General features: G+C 35.7%; 3 protein-coding genes across 3 annotated transcripts in view; 1 reads left to right on the top strand and 2 right to left on the bottom strand.

The window, feature by feature from the left end:
• The window catches only part of LOC309512647 (uncharacterized protein), a 31,521-nt gene extending 31,325 nt beyond the window's left edge, over window positions 1–196 (bottom strand). Inside the window, exon 1 of the transcript XR_014211122.1 lies at window positions 21–196. The gene's annotated coding sequence lies outside the window, so the exon portion shown is untranslated. The remainder of the gene's footprint in view (window positions 1–20) is intronic.
• A 4,206-nt stretch (window positions 197–4,402) lies between these two features.
• haus5 (HAUS augmin-like complex, subunit 5) lies at window positions 4,403–11,455 on the top strand. Its single transcript, XM_082188524.1, has 19 exons — window positions 4,403–4,619; window positions 4,699–4,761; window positions 4,859–4,891; window positions 5,505–5,529; window positions 5,627–5,759; window positions 6,141–6,300; window positions 7,501–7,576; window positions 7,792–7,877; window positions 7,969–8,023; window positions 8,116–8,243; window positions 8,339–8,417; window positions 8,512–8,645; window positions 8,860–9,022; window positions 9,103–9,183; window positions 9,285–9,430; window positions 9,695–9,791; window positions 10,014–10,152; window positions 10,595–10,727; window positions 10,875–11,455. Exons 1-19 carry the CDS (start codon window positions 4,528–4,530, stop codon window positions 10,975–10,977), a joined length of 1,926 nt encoding a protein of 641 aa, XP_082044650.1. The 5' UTR covers window positions 4,403–4,527; the 3' UTR covers window positions 10,978–11,455.
• An 899-nt stretch (window positions 11,456–12,354) lies between these two features.
• Window positions 12,355–17,208, bottom strand: fzr1a (fizzy/cell division cycle 20 related 1a). Its single transcript, XM_082188525.1, has 14 exons — window positions 17,020–17,208; window positions 16,237–16,359; window positions 15,982–16,113; window positions 15,814–15,877; window positions 15,143–15,273; window positions 14,963–15,042; window positions 14,695–14,878; window positions 14,504–14,569; window positions 14,315–14,417; window positions 13,702–13,886; window positions 13,384–13,617; window positions 13,136–13,240; window positions 12,938–13,030; window positions 12,355–12,849 (listed from the first exon to the last, which is right to left on the bottom strand). The coding sequence occupies exons 2-14, from the start codon at window positions 16,303–16,305 to the stop codon at window positions 12,808–12,810; spliced, it is 1,488 nt and encodes a 495-aa protein (XP_082044651.1). The 5' UTR covers window positions 16,306–16,359; window positions 17,020–17,208; the 3' UTR covers window positions 12,355–12,807.
• Window positions 17,209–17,210: the final 2 nt, after the last annotated feature.

Raw genomic sequence — 17,210 nt, 5'->3', positions numbered from 1 at the left:
TAATAAAGTTATTACAATACCTTGTTTTAGACCTACCGTGCGCGTTGCTGATTAAAGTTATAAGAGAGGAAAAGTAAGTGTCTTGTTGTCAGTTGATTCTTTATATAGTGTCCCTGAGTCCGTTGTCAGCTCAACAGATTGGCTATTTTATTGCCCAATTAAGTTGGCTAAATGGTTTCTAATGCCCTCTTTTGGCGAATTCAGTTATTACGATCGAAGGGGAAAAATGGTCTTATGATAGCAACTTTGAATTGTCCTCCTGCCCCACAACAAACGTGCATAAGGAAGTAGGCTACACATGACTTATTTTTATCACAGTTCTTTAGAAGTGTTTATAATATGATCATGAGGTCACAGCAAGCCCTGATGATACAGAGCCAATCCTTCATTTTGTAAGTCAAAGTTTTCAGAGAGTTAAATAAAATGAGAGTTACTTTTGTAACATACAACTGATAGGTGAGAGAATAATTTGACCTAAATTGTAAGTTCATGTCACAATCCTTTGTAAAGAAGATAAAATAGCCTACAACTACGTCTTTGCTAGAAGAGAACTCTGGGTCTCTATTCTGAGAACAAGAACCTTAAGCTTCAGCTTGTGTTTTATTAACATAAACACAAGACAAAAATCAGCACACCAGCAGCTGGAAGCAGAATCCAAAACATATCGTTATTGGCCATCTATAATAGTTACAAAAAGCATGTAATTATTTACAGTATATTTAATCTGTATCCATCTGCAAATAAAATATGGAAGACAGTAATGACAATTTGCCCTTTATGAAAATGTATTTGATTAGATTAGATTTGATTAGACAAAAGTAAAATACACTTGTTCATCAGGATAACAATAAAGTTAAGGACTTGTTTCAATTACGGTCCTTGATGTTAGCACAAACTTCACCCCATGTGGACAATGGCATTGTGTAGTATTATAATAAATACAAAATTACTATAAAACAATCACAATTAAACACATACACACACACACACACACACACACACACACACACACACACACACACACACACACACACACACACACACACACACACACACACACACACACACCATAAACTAATACAAATTCAACACTAAAAAAATCTAACCTAAATCTTTTATTTGAAGGGATGTAGACAATGACGATTCTGCAACAGTTTCTGGGGTTTACAAAAACATAAAATAAAATCTCGGCTCAAAGAAATGATTAACACCATTTGCTGTAAGTGGCAGTACTCTGAATGTCTTGAGTGTATAATACAGTAGTTTAACAATTGAATATGCTGTACGTTTAATAAAATAAACAGTGCCGAGCCCACTGAGTCTGAGAAAAGAATTCAGTTCGACTGAGGAAAGAAAATTAGAGTATTTACGTCACTGGAAAAATAACTGTGTAGGTTGAGTCTTACCCTTAAGGGAAATCATGACAAATAAAACAGATCAGAGAAGAAAAATTCTGGCTGTCTTCCAATAAGGAAACTGTATGAATAACAGATGTGTCAAAACAACATGTGTCACTGTCTGTCTGTAACCAACCAAAACAAAAACTGTCAATCAGAGATACAATCAGAAATTCATTTGGGGTTTTTTGTTTTGATTGTCTTTTGTTTTTGTTTTCTCAAGTGAAATGCGGGTACAAAATAAAAGGCAAAAAACATCACTCAAATGACTCAATTCTAAGAAAATGGGGAAAAAATTTTGGAAAAAAACAAGGGATCCAATAACATGAAATATTTACTCCAACATAACAGATAACCTTTCTAAACAGTCTTAGTAACCTTTTGGCACACCTGTCTAATAATAAAAATAGATACACCTGTATCTATTTAAGAGCTCTTAACATTAACAAAATCCATATAAGAGTTTGTACTCATGAAAAAAAAAAAATGGTGTAATTCAACTTAAAAATAACTACATTTAACATGAATAACACAAAACAATTGTTGCCATGACATTTAAAATGAACCAAAACATATAAATCCTCTCGTACAAATGTACCATAAAAATAGCTATCTCAATACTATTGTAAATAAAAAAAAATTACAGTTACAACTGTAAAATCATAATTAATCGTGTTATTTAAACTGCAATAAGCTTTCAGAATCTTCCAGTCATTTAATTACATTGTTGTTTCAAGATTCTGGTTTCCTGACCACATGACTTAAAGGTCATTTTCTCTGAAAGAAAACCTGCATGGCAACATTTCTGTTGCGTGAGTTTACAATCTTTGAGAACAAAAATAAAGTGCATCATTAGGATCATTGCATGATTCATGAACACTACAAAAATGGCATGGTTTAAAAGAACTCAATCTTCAAGGTTGACATGAAATCAATTCAAATTAAAAGCAATGTTTGCTTATTCAGAACAAATAAATGGAATGTATTTGATTCGATGTACATTCATAGGTCTAGATGATTTACAAATAGCACTTAAGTGATTCTCCACTGCATGCTTTATGATACTTTGAATAATAATGCGTACAAAACTAAAACAATTAAAAATCAAAAACAATCTCTGTCAGAATTCTCTGTAATATTTTGTTTAATGTTTATGCTCATGAATGTAGACAAAAGTTTTTTATTAACTGTGCAGGTATTTTCAATTTTGTAAGCCTGACAACTTCTGTAGAAAAATAAAAACACAAAAACAGTACATGTGTGTGGATTTAATCTATAACAGAACCTAAACAATCTGCAAACAATTAGGCTACACTGTTACATTTTTTAGTGTGAAATTACAATATCCCAGGTTAATAATTGCATGATTTTCTCAGTAAATCCACAGTAGGACGTCTCTTGGATCTGCATGTACTCTTGGAAATTTGAAAAACACTGCATATGTACCTATATACCCAGCATGTAATGTGGAATGAATATAATGCTGTGGAGTTTCTTGATTCATGTTGGTTTTATCTCTAGTGCCAAATTTATTTTTGGTTCACTTTTAGCAGTTTGTGTTGTTTGTTCATTTTGTAATGTTCTGAATTTATATATTTTTTGTTATTATTATTTGTTGAGTGCCATTGTTGTGTTTTGTATGATTAGTATTGATGTCTGTGCATCATTAGTTGATGGAAGAATAAAATCTTGTGTAGCAAGATGATCTCACACCTTTCAAAGATAAATCTCAGCAGCTGCTTTACTATTGTGAAATATCCATCTACAAAAAATTATGAATTATATTGGTAATTTTTTATGCTGAAATAACACTTATAATATTATACACTGTAAAAAAAAATTACATTCCCAAGTCAAAAATTTCAAGTGACCGATAACATCTACATTTTTCAATTAGTCTGACGTATTATTTCTCATTGAGCCAATGTTAACAGACTATTGCAACAAGAATTTTCACTTGGGCCAATTGAAAAATTTTGATGTTATCGGTCACTTGAAATTTTTGATTTGGGAGGGTTAGAATTTTTTTACAGTGTAGTTTGAAGCTTAAAATCAGACAGTTGGCTTATTTTATTCTAGCTTGTCATTGTTTTAACAAAAGTTTTCATTTGTCACACTTCTGACTTGACTAGATCAGAAATTTGAATATGAATATACAAGGTCCAAGATCCAAGATCCCAAGCTTATGGAACACTACAACTATTATGGTGACTTCAAAACAATTTCAGTACTATAAACAATATAAATTCTTACACTGTAAAAAAATTGCCAGGAATTTACAGGATTAAAGGTTATTATTTTACAATAAATTATTGTAGTCAGAAATTTACAGTGAAATTAATGCATTGGTCATTTTCTTACGAGTTACTGTTAATCAATAGCAAAATGATGCTGACATCATAGTAATTTACTGCTCTTTTTTTTTTTTTTTTTTTTTTTTTTTTTTTTACTGCGAATTGACATTATAAAGATGTGTTTAACCATAATCTATTTTTTTTAGAACGGAACCTTTTCACAGACTGTGATGACGCGTTAAGGGCATATTTAAATCCTGCACAGTTTATATATATATATATATGTTTGTACATTTATATCATTATACTTTGTATTATATAAACATTGCATCAAATTACAAAAATATAACGCTGCTGTGAGGGTGTTTATAATAGCTAGCAGCTGTGGGAGTGACGGTAAAATTTACATCTTTCTATATAAACTAAAGACATAAAAGTCAAAATAGATTATGATAATAGACTACCTGTTTTGATGATAAAATGTGACAATTAAGATTATTCAGTGGATTTAATCCTAAAAGCAATAGCCTGTTGGAGATCTGAGGAAATGAAAAATAGAAATGCATTCAATACAAAAGAGATTAAACGGGTAGTCGACAAACAGGTCCTGGGATAAAGATATTACATCATTTTGCGCGGATCATGTGAATGGTGATGTTTGTATAGTAACCTGTGGGGGCAGCATCGGCACAATCAGTTACAAATCGCAGAATAAACGGGGGCGAAGAAACGTCTCCCGCGGATTTTGACTGTTGTCATTTCGTCATCATTTAGAAGATGTGAGATTTCAGATTTGGATACTGTAGGTTTGTTTTATTATAAAAAGTTTCAAAAAGATGTCGAGTCTCAGTCAGGAACTAAAGCGCTGGGCTATTGAGGAACTTGATTTGCCAGGAGCCAGACTCCCGGATGACGGCTATATGAAGACGTTAGTGGGTTGTTATGAATTATAACATTAATCCTCATCAACGATTTTAGAATGATCATGTGTTTACGTTTTTGTGCAGATTATGCGTCGGTCCTGGAGCTTCCATTTGGAAATATATAACGCAACATGTTTATAAAGAGAGGTGAGATCTCAAGGTTTTTATAATATCTAATTCTACTAAATTACGTGTTTTTTTTAAAATGCACAGATTCAAATGTCTTTTGAAATATATCTTACAGGAATGTTCGGGTCATGAGGGGGAATGTTCAATGGTATCCTTAAAGTTTTATGTAATGTAAATGTGTTTTATTTACACACACACACACACACACACACACACACACACACACACACACACACACACACACACACATATATATATATATATATATATATATATATATATATATATATATATATATATATATATATATATATATAAATGCGCCTTTGTTAATTTAAATAAAGCTGAAATATAATTAAAATATAAATATTAGATGAGAAGCTTAAAACTAAAGAAAGTAGAAATTACAAAAAGAATACTAAAATTACTAATACTAATAAAGCTAAATAGAAAATATAGATTTAAACGAAGACTAATAAAAATGGTAAAAGCACATACAAATTGACAATAAAAAGTACTGAGCTAATTCAAAATAGAAGATAATTCAAAATATCAATAAATAGTATATAAATAAAATTAAAATAACACTGATTATATGGCATAAATCATTGCATAATACAGGATCTGATGATTTCAGTAGGCCCATCACAGTTTTTGTGTTTATACTACACCGTAAAAAATGTTGCAAATTAAGTTGTTACTTAAGATAAATTGTGGTTGTCTGATCAGTGGAATTGTTCCTTGACATTCTGAATCCTTAGGTACAAAGTTTTACAAGATAAAGAGGTAAAGAAGAGGAGCTTATTTGCTTAATTTCCTTTTTGCTAATCTGCTCCTATAAGGATTCATATGAACAGTATGAAAAGGTGATTGTTCTTTGTAGTTTAAACAGTTGAAAAATCAGAATAAAGATGCAAGAAGGCTTGAGCTTCAGAGAGAGATTAAGGCCCTTCAGACTGAACTCCTTCAACTGGACACAAAGATCAGTAGAGCGGAGGATCAACTTGCTACTGAAGGTGAATTTTATTTTTCTGTTCATTTCTATCCATTTCTATTCCCGATGCTCTTTTATACTACCAACCCCTGTGGTACACACCTGCCACAGACAATGTGAATCGTCATAATGAGATCAAAATGGTCTCTTAATTACTAAATGCACGTCACTGGTTTTATTGTAAAATCGGTGTATGCTTCTTCTTTTTTCTTTTTTTTAAGAAAAAGTGTTTATAATTGTAACTTAGTATTAGAATAACTTGCTCTGCCTCTGCAGCAACTTTCATTTTAAGATAATTTGTTGCCCATTTAATATCCCGTTTAAAATACATCAGATTACGGAATAAAGCTTTTTATGTTGTTGTTGTTACTAATATCTTTCCTCCCTTGTGACTGCTAAGCAGAGCAGAACGTGAACAGGGACTGGGAGGACTTTATGGAGAGCAGGTGCAGACAGATCCTGTTGGAGTCGTTCAGACAGCGCTGCTCTGAGGAGAGAAACGTGCTGTTAGAGGACACACACGTGATTGGCACCCAACGCCATGCCCTGGAAGAGTTGAGCAAGTGAGCAAATGCCTGTATCACCTCCAGACTGTCTGGGTTATAGAGACATCTCACACACGTTGGTGACGTGAAAAATCTTAACTGTGGTTTGTACTCAGTAACACTTTAGAATAATGGTCCGTCATTATTAAGTAACTATGCAGGATCACTAGCAGTTCCTGCATAGTAACTAGGTAACACTTTAGTGATACATTTTATGACTATATTCAGAGTAAAAATCGATTACTTTTTCGTCTCAGACACGAAAATGTTCTTCATAATTTGTCAGTTAGTTAATAGTTATTAACAAGGCCAATCTCATTAAGCAATTATTGATTACCTTATAAGGAAATAACTTAGTCTTAAATTATTATTATTACTGATTCGTTAAGCTTGTTTCTATATTAATTAATAGTAGTAGCTGAAGTGTTAATGTAGTACTACTCATTAGTCCTGCATTACTTCCTGCACAATTGTGAGTTTATAACTTGATATAAACATGATATATGAATATAAAGTCTCAGTTGCTAGTTAAAAAGTCAGAATTGCGTGATATAAAGTCTCAATTGTGTGTTATAAAGTGAGAATTGCATGATATAGTCACAATTGCGTGTTATAAATTCAGAATTGTGAGATATAAACTCGCTATTCTGTTCATCTTTTTTTCCTTAGAATAGGACTTTATAACTTGAGTTAATATCACAATTCTGAGAAAAGATGTCAGAATTGGAAGATAAATTCAGAATTGTGTTATAAAGTCAGAATTGCGAAATATAAACTTGTTTACAAAAAATATATAAACAAGTTTATTTCTCGTGATTGTGAGTTTATATTTTTACAATTCTGACTTTATATCTAGCAATTCTGAGAAATAAAGTCAGAATTGTGAGATGTAAACTCACAATTGTGAGAGAAAAAGTAATGTTTTATTCTGTGATGGAAACAAGCTTCCATAGACCCCAGACTTTTGAACATTAGTGTATATATACTCTAAATCAGTGGTTCTCAACTCCAGTCCTCGGGACCCACTGCTCTGCACATTTTGTATGTCTCTCTTATCTGACACACTCAAATCAGTTCATGGAGTCTCTCCTGACGAGCTGATGGTCTGGTTCAGGTGTGTTAAATAAGGGAAAGATACAAAATGTGCAGGGCAGCGGGTCCCGAGGACTGGAGTTGAGAACCACTGCTCTAAATCACACTATTTCTCTTCTTATCCAGGAAAGCAGAGGTGAAGCTTGTGTTTGGGCCATCTGACAATTCAGACAGTGAAGATGGATCAGATCCCTTAGTTTTAGTAAGTGTTGCTGTATTTAATGGTGTTTGTGATGCATACTGTAACATATAGCTACATTTTGGCCTCCTGTCATAGTTGATGTTTCAGGCAGATGATGCAGTTACAACATCTTCCAGTAAGGGATCATGTAAACAAACCAAACTCCACTTGATCTCTTGATTAAACAACTTGTCTTTCCACTGATTTTATGAAATATCTTTTCTGTCTCATTTCAGAAGAATGTGAGAGAGCTTTGCAGCGAGAGGGTTCACTTCTTCCAGTGCCTGCTAGAGAGTGAACTAAAAGCAAATCCCTCCACAGAGTAAGAGACAGGCCTTTGACGATGATATTGTAGATAACAGAGCTTTAGCTCTGTTGCCTTGTTGATGCTAATTCATTTATTTTTCATTTAGATTTACTCATGATCAAAGGAATGCTGTGATCCAACACTGGATGAGTTCAGTGGAGGTAGGTGAAACACTCGTTTTAAGAGTATGCATGTCTGTTTATCATCTGCACATCAACACCTTATGAGAACATCAACATGTTTAATTCCTCAGAACCTCCTACGGTCTCATCCTCCGAACCAAGTGCTTTCGGCTCTGCAAGCCCTGACCTCCAGACACCAGGTGGCGTTAGAGGAGAAGATTGCAGCTTTAAATGTGGAGCGGGATGTTTCAGCTCTAGGGTAAAATTTTCCATCATAATGTATTATCAAACCCCACACTATAAAGTATCACATTATTGAATAGCTCATTTCTCAAGTATTTGTGTTTATTACAGGTTTCGTTATGAGCGTGATCACCTAATAGATGTGTCGTCAGAGCAGGAGGAGTTAACACCTGTCCATAGTCTATTACAGGTGATCAATCGAGATGGTACTACCTCAGTGAGAGCTTTTTACACTCTTTCTCTTGTGGCTCAGGTTGTATTTGTGTGTGTGTGTTTGCTCGCAGTCTGCCTGGGAGGAAGTGGAGCAGTGTTATTTTGAATTGTCTCAGACTCGCAAAAGACATGGGCAGCTGGAGACTGAAATCATAGCTTTGATGAGAAAAGCAGAGACTGCACACGAAACAGACCCAATGTCCAGGTGAGAATTCCCTCAGCCCAATCTATATCATTATGGCAAAGAATATTGTATTTTCTCATGAAATTTATTTGATGCAAAATTCATCAAATTTATAATGTTGCAAAGTAATTTTTCAAATTACTTGCTCAATTCCTCAAAGCGATTACTGGATTATCATCTAAGAAACAAATAGATGTTGTAAAATACAAATGAGTTTTGTTCTGTTTGTGAGCAGGTGTGTGTTTGAATTGGAGATGGAGGGAGTGAAGCAAGTGGCCGTTCGAGACAGCATCAGAGAGCAGTGCGCTCAGCTACAGCTGCAGGCCAGAGAGGGGCTGGACTCCATCAGAACCCTGCAGACACAGTGGCAAAGTGTCATGGACTTCAGACAGCTTGTGGTACGCAATTGTATTTATTGCTGACAAAAGACTGTATATTCATAGTGTGGAGTTGTTACGTGTATGCTTTGTCTGTATAGGACAGGAGACAAGAACAGATACGGAGCCTGATCAAGGGGAACTCCTCCATGAAGACTGAATTAAGCCGTGTCCATGCAAAGGTATCATCTCATACAATACATTCTATACTGTATATATATTTATATTTGTATATGTATATGTGTGTGTGTATATGTAATCATATACAAGAAACCTTTTTCAGGTTGGACAGTTTGTTCAGGAAAAGCTCAATCCTCAGTTTGGCAGTGTGATTGAAGCCAGCAGTGGACTCCGCAACTCTGTGTCACAAGGGGCCAAGCACTTTAGCTGTGTATCACTGGCTGCACTGGATTGCAGGGTCATGAAGGGGTCAGAAAATCAACCAGAATCCATTTTTCTTTCTCCTTTAGTAGGATTTAAATGCCATTGTACAGTATACCATGCTTCATTAGAATTTCAGTTGCTTTAAAACAGAAAGTCAGAAGCTAGTGAAGATGTTAAAACATTTTCTTAGTTACTGTCTGTTTGCAGTGCACATTAATATTGAATTATCACTGTATCATTGGGGGAAAAAATTCTCTGAGACTTAATGTCTGTGCAGTGACCAAGCCTTTGATTGTTTTTTGTCAATAGGGGGCAGAAACTACCTGCAGCTCAGCTTTCCATCCGCCGGATACAGTCCCCAGTTTTCCACAAACTCTGTGAAAGTCTGTCATTCCCCATGTATATGGTGAGATGCTCACTTATAGTGTATTAATACTCTTCATTTATTCCAAATTTTTCTGAATGCCATTTTAAAGTCTATTATTTTACCACCTACAGCAATTGCTACCTTTCTGATAATTGCTGCTTAAATATTTAAGTATCCATATCCTACACTTTTCTTTCAACCCAAAATTCAGCCAAATCTGCTGGTAGAGTGTGTCAGGAGTCTCGTCTTTCTTTCTGTCAGGCCCCAGAGGAGCTTTGGTCTCAGGCAGCAGCCCGACGGCTGGAGTTACGATATCTGTGCAGGCTTCTTCAGCTTTTCTCAGAGTCAACATCAGACCTGCAGAAGCTGACGGCACAGCTTCTAGCTCCCGATCAGCAGAGTATGTCATCATGGCAATATTTAAAGTGTCCCTATTATGCTTTTTCAAATATTATCTTTCATGCAGTGTGTTTATATAGCTGTTTGTGAATGTAAAAAGTCTGCCAACTTTTAAAGGTCAAAGTGCATGACAAAATAAAGTTATCTCCTAAAAGTAAGAATTGATTTGGTAGACCAATCACTGCAGACTGGGCTGTCTGGCCAATCAGAGCAGAGTAGCTCATGGAAAGGAGGGTTTTTTAGAGGGATCAAATCTTCAAACAAATAGTTTTCAGACTCTTTGAGAAATTATGATGTATATTATGATAAAAGGTTGTTATTGTTTTTTTACTATGGAAGCATGTAAACTTATTGTAGGTGCCCTCCAAAAAAAAATTAGGAACCTTTAAAATAGCATAATGGTGGACTTTAAAAACTCAGAACACCTCTTTTGTCGGTTTCAGCTTTGCTGCAGCATGTGAAGACTGTTGACGGAGAGATTCTGCAGACGTTGCTCCCGCGGGCCCGTGAGCTCACACAGAGGTGCTCTAAAGGCCTGCTTTACTCAGAACAAGTGAAGACTGCCATCACACACTGGTAAGACATGGACCTCTCAAATGTTTCCAATATTGGCCCTTCGTGGAATGGTTTGAAACTAACAGCTACAGGAGCACTGATCCTCAATTGTTCAAACTATGATTTGAATGAGATCAACACAATGTTTGATTGTGTCTGTCGGTGCAGGTGGGAGCAGCCTGGTCAGTTTGCCCTGCCAGACATACAGAGAGAGGGACTGACATTCAAACAGTGGCTTCAGCGGTGGAAACTGGCAACCAAGGAATCCTGATTTAGTTCTGCATTTGAGAGTAAAGTTCACAACAAGCAACTTTATCTGTACAATTTACATTTCACTTACTTTCAATTCACTTTTTGCAGTCATTAATATTTCTTCACTATATTCAATTTGTGTTTGAGGGCACATCCTGTTTAAGAAATATGTTATATGAACTTTTACTGGATTTCTCAATAAATAATCTAATAGACACTGGAATAAAGGAATCATTGTTTTGTTTTATGGTGTTCTAAATCTAAACCCTACTAAAGGATGAAATTAGTGAGATCCAGTTTATGTAAGTATACAACTGTTCAAAAGTTTGGGGTTGGTAAGATTTTTAAATGTCTGATGTTTCTATTTGAATATGTATTAAGTTATTTATTTTCTGTGATCGGAAATCTGAATCGGCAGTTTTCAAATGTCTTTACTGTCACTTTTGATAAATGTAATGCATCTTTCATAAACAAAAGTAATATCTGTCTCCAAAGTATTGAATGTCTGAGCTTTAAGTTATTCAGGTGAGAGTGATTTAGTCATTCCTGTCTGACATGACATTGCTTTCTATTTACTCTACTCTTATGAATGATATTTCCCTAAAGATAACAAAAATCCATCAGCAAACAAAAACTGCCGCAGGGCAATTACATGGGTACAAAGTATTTCTAACCCTATATGCATCTGTCAATCATAGTACAGTACTTTCTAATCATTTTGTCAGCTGAATCAGTTTTACCTAAACCATTCACTTTAAAGGGATACTCCACCGAAAAACGAAAATTCTGTCGTCATATACTCACTCTCATGTTGTTTCAAAACTGTATGAATTTCTTTCTTCTGCTGAACAGAAAGGAAGATATTTAGAAGAATGTGAGTAACCAGACAGTTTTAGATACCATTGACTTCCATAGTAGGAAAAAAATATACTATGGAAGTCAATGGTATCTAAAACTGTCTGGTTACTCACATTCTTCTAAATATCTTCCTTTCTGTTCAGCAGAAGTAAGAAATTCATACAGGTTTGAAACAACATAAGAGTGAGTATATGATGACAGAATTTTCATTTTTCGGTGGAGTATCCCTTTAAGTACTCTGAGATTTATTAGTTCAGTAATTCATATTTTTTAAAAATGTGACCACCTGTTTGTGGTTCTCTGGTTGGTTACTGGTCACTTTATGCAGGTAAACAAAAGTGTATTTTTTTTATTTACATTTTTTTTTATTTAATAGTTTCATGATTTAATTATTTGCTTTTCCTCAACTCTCACACCCAAGTTTGGGAAACTGTTCTAGTATGTGCAAAACGCTTATGGTTTCTGATTCAAACCTTGTAAAGAACATGAATACATTTGCAAATTCATCCTCTATTAACAAATGACAACAAACCGTAAAAAATGTTCAGGGTGTTTTATAATGCTCAATATCAATCTTAAGCAACTCAAGTTAAAAACTGAATTTCCTTTCATAAACTTTTTTTTTTCACCCTCACAATCAAACGATCACTCATTAGAATGCTTACAAATAATTCCAGAGGAAGCTGTTTCACAATGGCTAATTTTTTTCTTTACACCCTGATTCAATGGCATTGTTTCTGGCTTAAGGCTTGGATAACATACGTCATACATCATAGACATTTCTTTTTAACCAAAAACAATCACATAAAACCATGAACTGAACTGTACACATAAAAGTAAACATAACAATTGAACTTAAAATGAAATATCAGGGGAGACAAAAACAAGTGTTGTGGATGAGACAGCAGTAGATCTTTATGTCTTTTATGTCCAGTCTACTGCATGTGATTGACGACATGTTATTAAGATTCAATCAGTTTTATCAGCACGATTATCGTATTCTGGTGAACAGGTTTAAAACTGAGACAGATTCCTAAAAGACAAGAGAGAGAAAATTACATTGAGGACATGAACTTGAGGAAAAGCCAATATAGACAATATTTTACCCAAAAATACCATACCTTTGTTGATCGCGTTTTACTAAATACATTCCAAAAGCGTAGAGTTTCATCACCTGCTCCTGTCACTATTGCTTCTCCATCTGGAGACATCGCCTTCAAGATAAAAGAATAGTTTCAGTAAACAGCATTTTCATACTTTTACAAATAAGTATGTCTAGACATTATTTAAGTAAAACAACAGAGGGAAGCGGTACTTACCAGATAGAGCACCCTATACGAGTGGCCCGTCAATTTGGCTACTTGAGTGAGCGAGGGGTATTTCCACACGAGGATCTGATTCTGAGAGTAACCATGTGTGCTGACCTGGAGAAGACAAACATTAGACCACTCAATAAGACCCACCATCATACCTATTTGTCTGTATCTACAGCTATTATCCATGTAATAACGAACCAAAAAAACCCCACATCAATGAGCATTTGGTCAGTTGATCAGAATAAACATACCAGTTCATTGGTATGTTTGGACCAGGCCAGGTTGCAGACTTGTGAGCCGGTGTCGATACACTGCAGCGGCTGCGCTGTGAGGGTGTTCCAGAAGCGGATGCAGCGATCTGCCGTTCCCCCTCCGGAGGCCAGCAGCCCGTGCTGGTGAGGAGACCAGGCGATGGCCTTCACTGCGGCCAGGTGCTCGGTGTACTGCTGCATCGGTAACACGCTCGAGTGATTCCACACTAACAGCTGCAGGGATCACAGGATTGTTTTTAGATCGCAGAGTCCTAAAATCTTTTTTGTGTTTATTATTCTGTAAGCACAAGCGGTCACCTTGTTGTCATTTCCACCAGAGGCCAGCAGCTGATGGTCAGTGCTCCACTTGAGTCCGCAGACCTCTTGTCTATGACCCTGCAGCCTGCGCTCTGACTGCAGAGGGGGCGTCCTGATGTCTCTCTGAAGGATCATCCGGTCCCGGCTGCCTGATGACAGCTGATCTGCATTCCAGGCCAATGCACCTGAGGGCACATTTTTCATAACCATCAAGTTTTCATAACTGGTTTACCTCGCACATATATTTCAGTCACATGATGTGACTAGAACGTGAAGCACATATATTGCAAAAAAATTATTTATTCCTGTGTTAGTTAAGTGAATTTTCAGCATCATTACTCCAGTCTTCAGTGTCACATGATCCTTCAGAAATCATACTAATGTGCTGATTTGGTGCTCAAGAAACATTTTGTATAATCAATGTTGAACATTGTTTTTGTGGAAACCGTACAGTAAATTTTTTGCATCAGTGTTTATTTGAATTTAAATATATATTTGAACATATAATATAATTTGATTTTAAGTATTAATTTTAAAAAAACAATGAATTTCAATGATTTTAGCCTAATTTTTCCAGTTACTTCATAAGGATAAAAAAAAATAATAATCTTACCAACTCTTGCTGTGTGTCCCTCTAGGGCAAACAGCTTTTTGCCAGCAGTAGCATCCCAAATTTGTACAAAGCCTTTGTGTGTACCCACAGCGACAAGATTACCCTATAAGAGAAGTAGTAGGCCAACTGTTAGACCACAAATTCCAGAAAGCAACTTCCGAAAGTCCAAGTCATGAAAGCTTAACTCACTCTCTCCGACCATCCCACAGATGTGACTGAATCTCCCTCCACTGATAGGTCACATAGTCGTGTTACCTGTAGACCAACCAAAGAAAAAAACACAACTTAGACCAAGTGTTCCCTGGATATTTACAGAACATAAATTTGGATAAACATCAAAAGTATGTTAAAAGCATAAGAAAAATGTATATCATGCATACTTGACTGGTGCAGGCACTCCAAAGGTAAACACAAGTTCCCAGTCCAACACTAAGTACATTTAAAGAGGACCAGTCTACTAAGTTGAGGTAGAAGTCATCTTGTAGCTCTGGTGCATCTAGCACCTTAAACGGAATCTTGGAAATTTTGCGCGTCGGTTTTCTTGGCGACCGCAGCAGCTTCTGACTATAAACAAAAACAAAGCACGCAATTAAAACAATGCATTTTACTAATCAATCACATATTTATCAAGAGAAATATTCAACTTACCTTTTGCTGCTAACAGGGGAGAGGGAGTACGGGGAAACACTGTTATCGTCAGGGGTGGATCTTTTGGCACTGAGCGAATACTAAACATACAAACACAATGTCCACAGGTGGCATTAAAAACATGGATCAAAACACTCAGGTGGCATCAAATGAACAGATTAGAGGACTAAGTAGACTTACACTAAAGAGGCTCCTCCTCTCGGGTGTGGAGGGCTGTAGTCTTCTATCTTCTGTCTGAGGATCCAGGACCTTCTCAATCCCAGCCCCAAGCAACTCATTCTTCAGCAGGGCAGAATACGCCAAGCCATCCGCTGCCAGACAACACAGGGAATGAGAGAAATTACAACAAGTTGTATGACATAAAAGGGCCGAGCATCATCCATCAAGAATGAGGTTTATTTAAAGCATAGTCCGCCATAATGAAGTTACCATAAGAATTGCATTGTCAATAGCATTGGTCATTGAAAGGAAGCTAAAATATAATATACAATATAAATACTAGATAAAAAAAATAAATAAAAAAAACGTAAATAAGTTGAAGTATTAAAATTACTTGTAAATCATTTTATTTCTAGCTAAAACAAAAAAAGCAAACAAGTAAAGCTACATAGAAATATATATATAAAAAACAACAACTAATAATAAATATTTAATAAACATATAAAATGAGGATTAAAGCGGAATAAAAGCTCCAATATGAATATTATAATAGTATATAAATAACCCTAAATGAACAATGCATGGTAACATTTAATGGTCTTTGGTGGTATGAGTATTTTCATAAACTGACATCATGACTGAACAGCTTTATGAAAGCAGGTAAAAATCAATGCAGTCCTCTCCACACTCACCTTTGCCAGTATCTGATGTTGCGTCTTTGGTTTTTTTATTCTGGCTTGGAGACTTCTCGTTTTCCTGTAATAAGGGTAAAAATATATATTATGAACTTGACCCTTCACATTCTAATTAAATAATAAATCACTTTGCTTCATTACTGTTTATTTTTATATTTCACTCACATTTATTCTGTGGAAATTAATGCTCCAGTTAGCTCCAGCTCGAGAGGGTATGAACCTGTCACCATGCTTGCTTGGTGATGACAGCGGTGACTCAGGGGTCGGGGTCAGGTGACAGATCACATCTTTTACTTTCTGTATACAAAAAAAAAAGAAAGAAAGATTTTAAAATGTATTTCAATTGCATAAAGGAAATGGCAAACAGCACGTCAAAATCAGCCAATTTCAAGTCTGCAATACTGAAGATGATAGACTCACCATGGGGCTGGTGTTGTCATTCTGAACGTTGATCTGCCGCAGTAACCGGCGCTCATAGTCCTGATCCATGGATGTGATTCAGAAGTCTGGGAATGTGGAGATCCAGAGGCACGGAGCCTAAAACTGCATTAGAAACAAAACGAGAAGGTTATGAGAAGGTTACAATGATGGAACTACAGCTAAAGCTCTACACCTTTTGAGCTAATCTGTTTGCAGAAGGATGTAAGACTCGTCAGCAAATGCCATCTGTTCAATACCGCATAAACAGGTGTAAGAGAACAGCTGCTCAAATCGACCGCGTCCAAACAATAGGAACACTGAGACAAGAATATGCTGGGACAGTGGACACCAATTTCAAGTGCGTGACAATTTATTAAGAGAACCCAAGTCTATCATGTATTCGTTGGGTGGCCTAAGTAAACAATGACAGCCACTTTTACGGCATACATTTTATTTACACAACTGCTGAATAAAAACGTTAAATGCTTATTTTCTAACAGGTAATGTTAAACACAAGATCGATATAATGACAAGAAGAAACCACCTAACGTTAGCTACTAGATTCCTTTGTCAAAACAGCTAACTATCAACACCAGTATTGATTTAAGCAGAATCATCCCATCATTATATATCAAATGAACCAAATTAACATGGGTATAATCATTTATGAAACAACATAAGCTGTGATACAGTCCTGCGCTGATTATTTTCATTTCGGTGTTTCACAATGGATTACTGAGTAGCTTGTTAGGCTAATTTGATCCCACAAGTCATCGGACCTACCTTGACAATGTTACTCGGTGAATTTATAATCTGATCGGCTTGGCCTTAACCAAAACAAAAGCGTCGAGTCAAAACCTTGCAAAAAAAAAAATTTGATAACGATTACAGGATACGCTGCTCCGATATTGTTAGCAAGTCGACACCGCTGTTGTTATCGATGGCTGCCGCAAGGAATCATGGGACTGAGTTAG

Source organism: Leuciscus leuciscus (genome assembly GCF_965113295.1).
Source record: "Leuciscus leuciscus genome assembly, chromosome: 13".
NCBI lineage: Eukaryota > Metazoa > Chordata > Actinopteri > Cypriniformes > Leuciscidae > Leuciscus > Leuciscus leuciscus.
The sequence above is the reverse complement of the archived record's forward strand: the minus strand, read 5'-3'. Positions and strand labels throughout refer to the sequence as shown.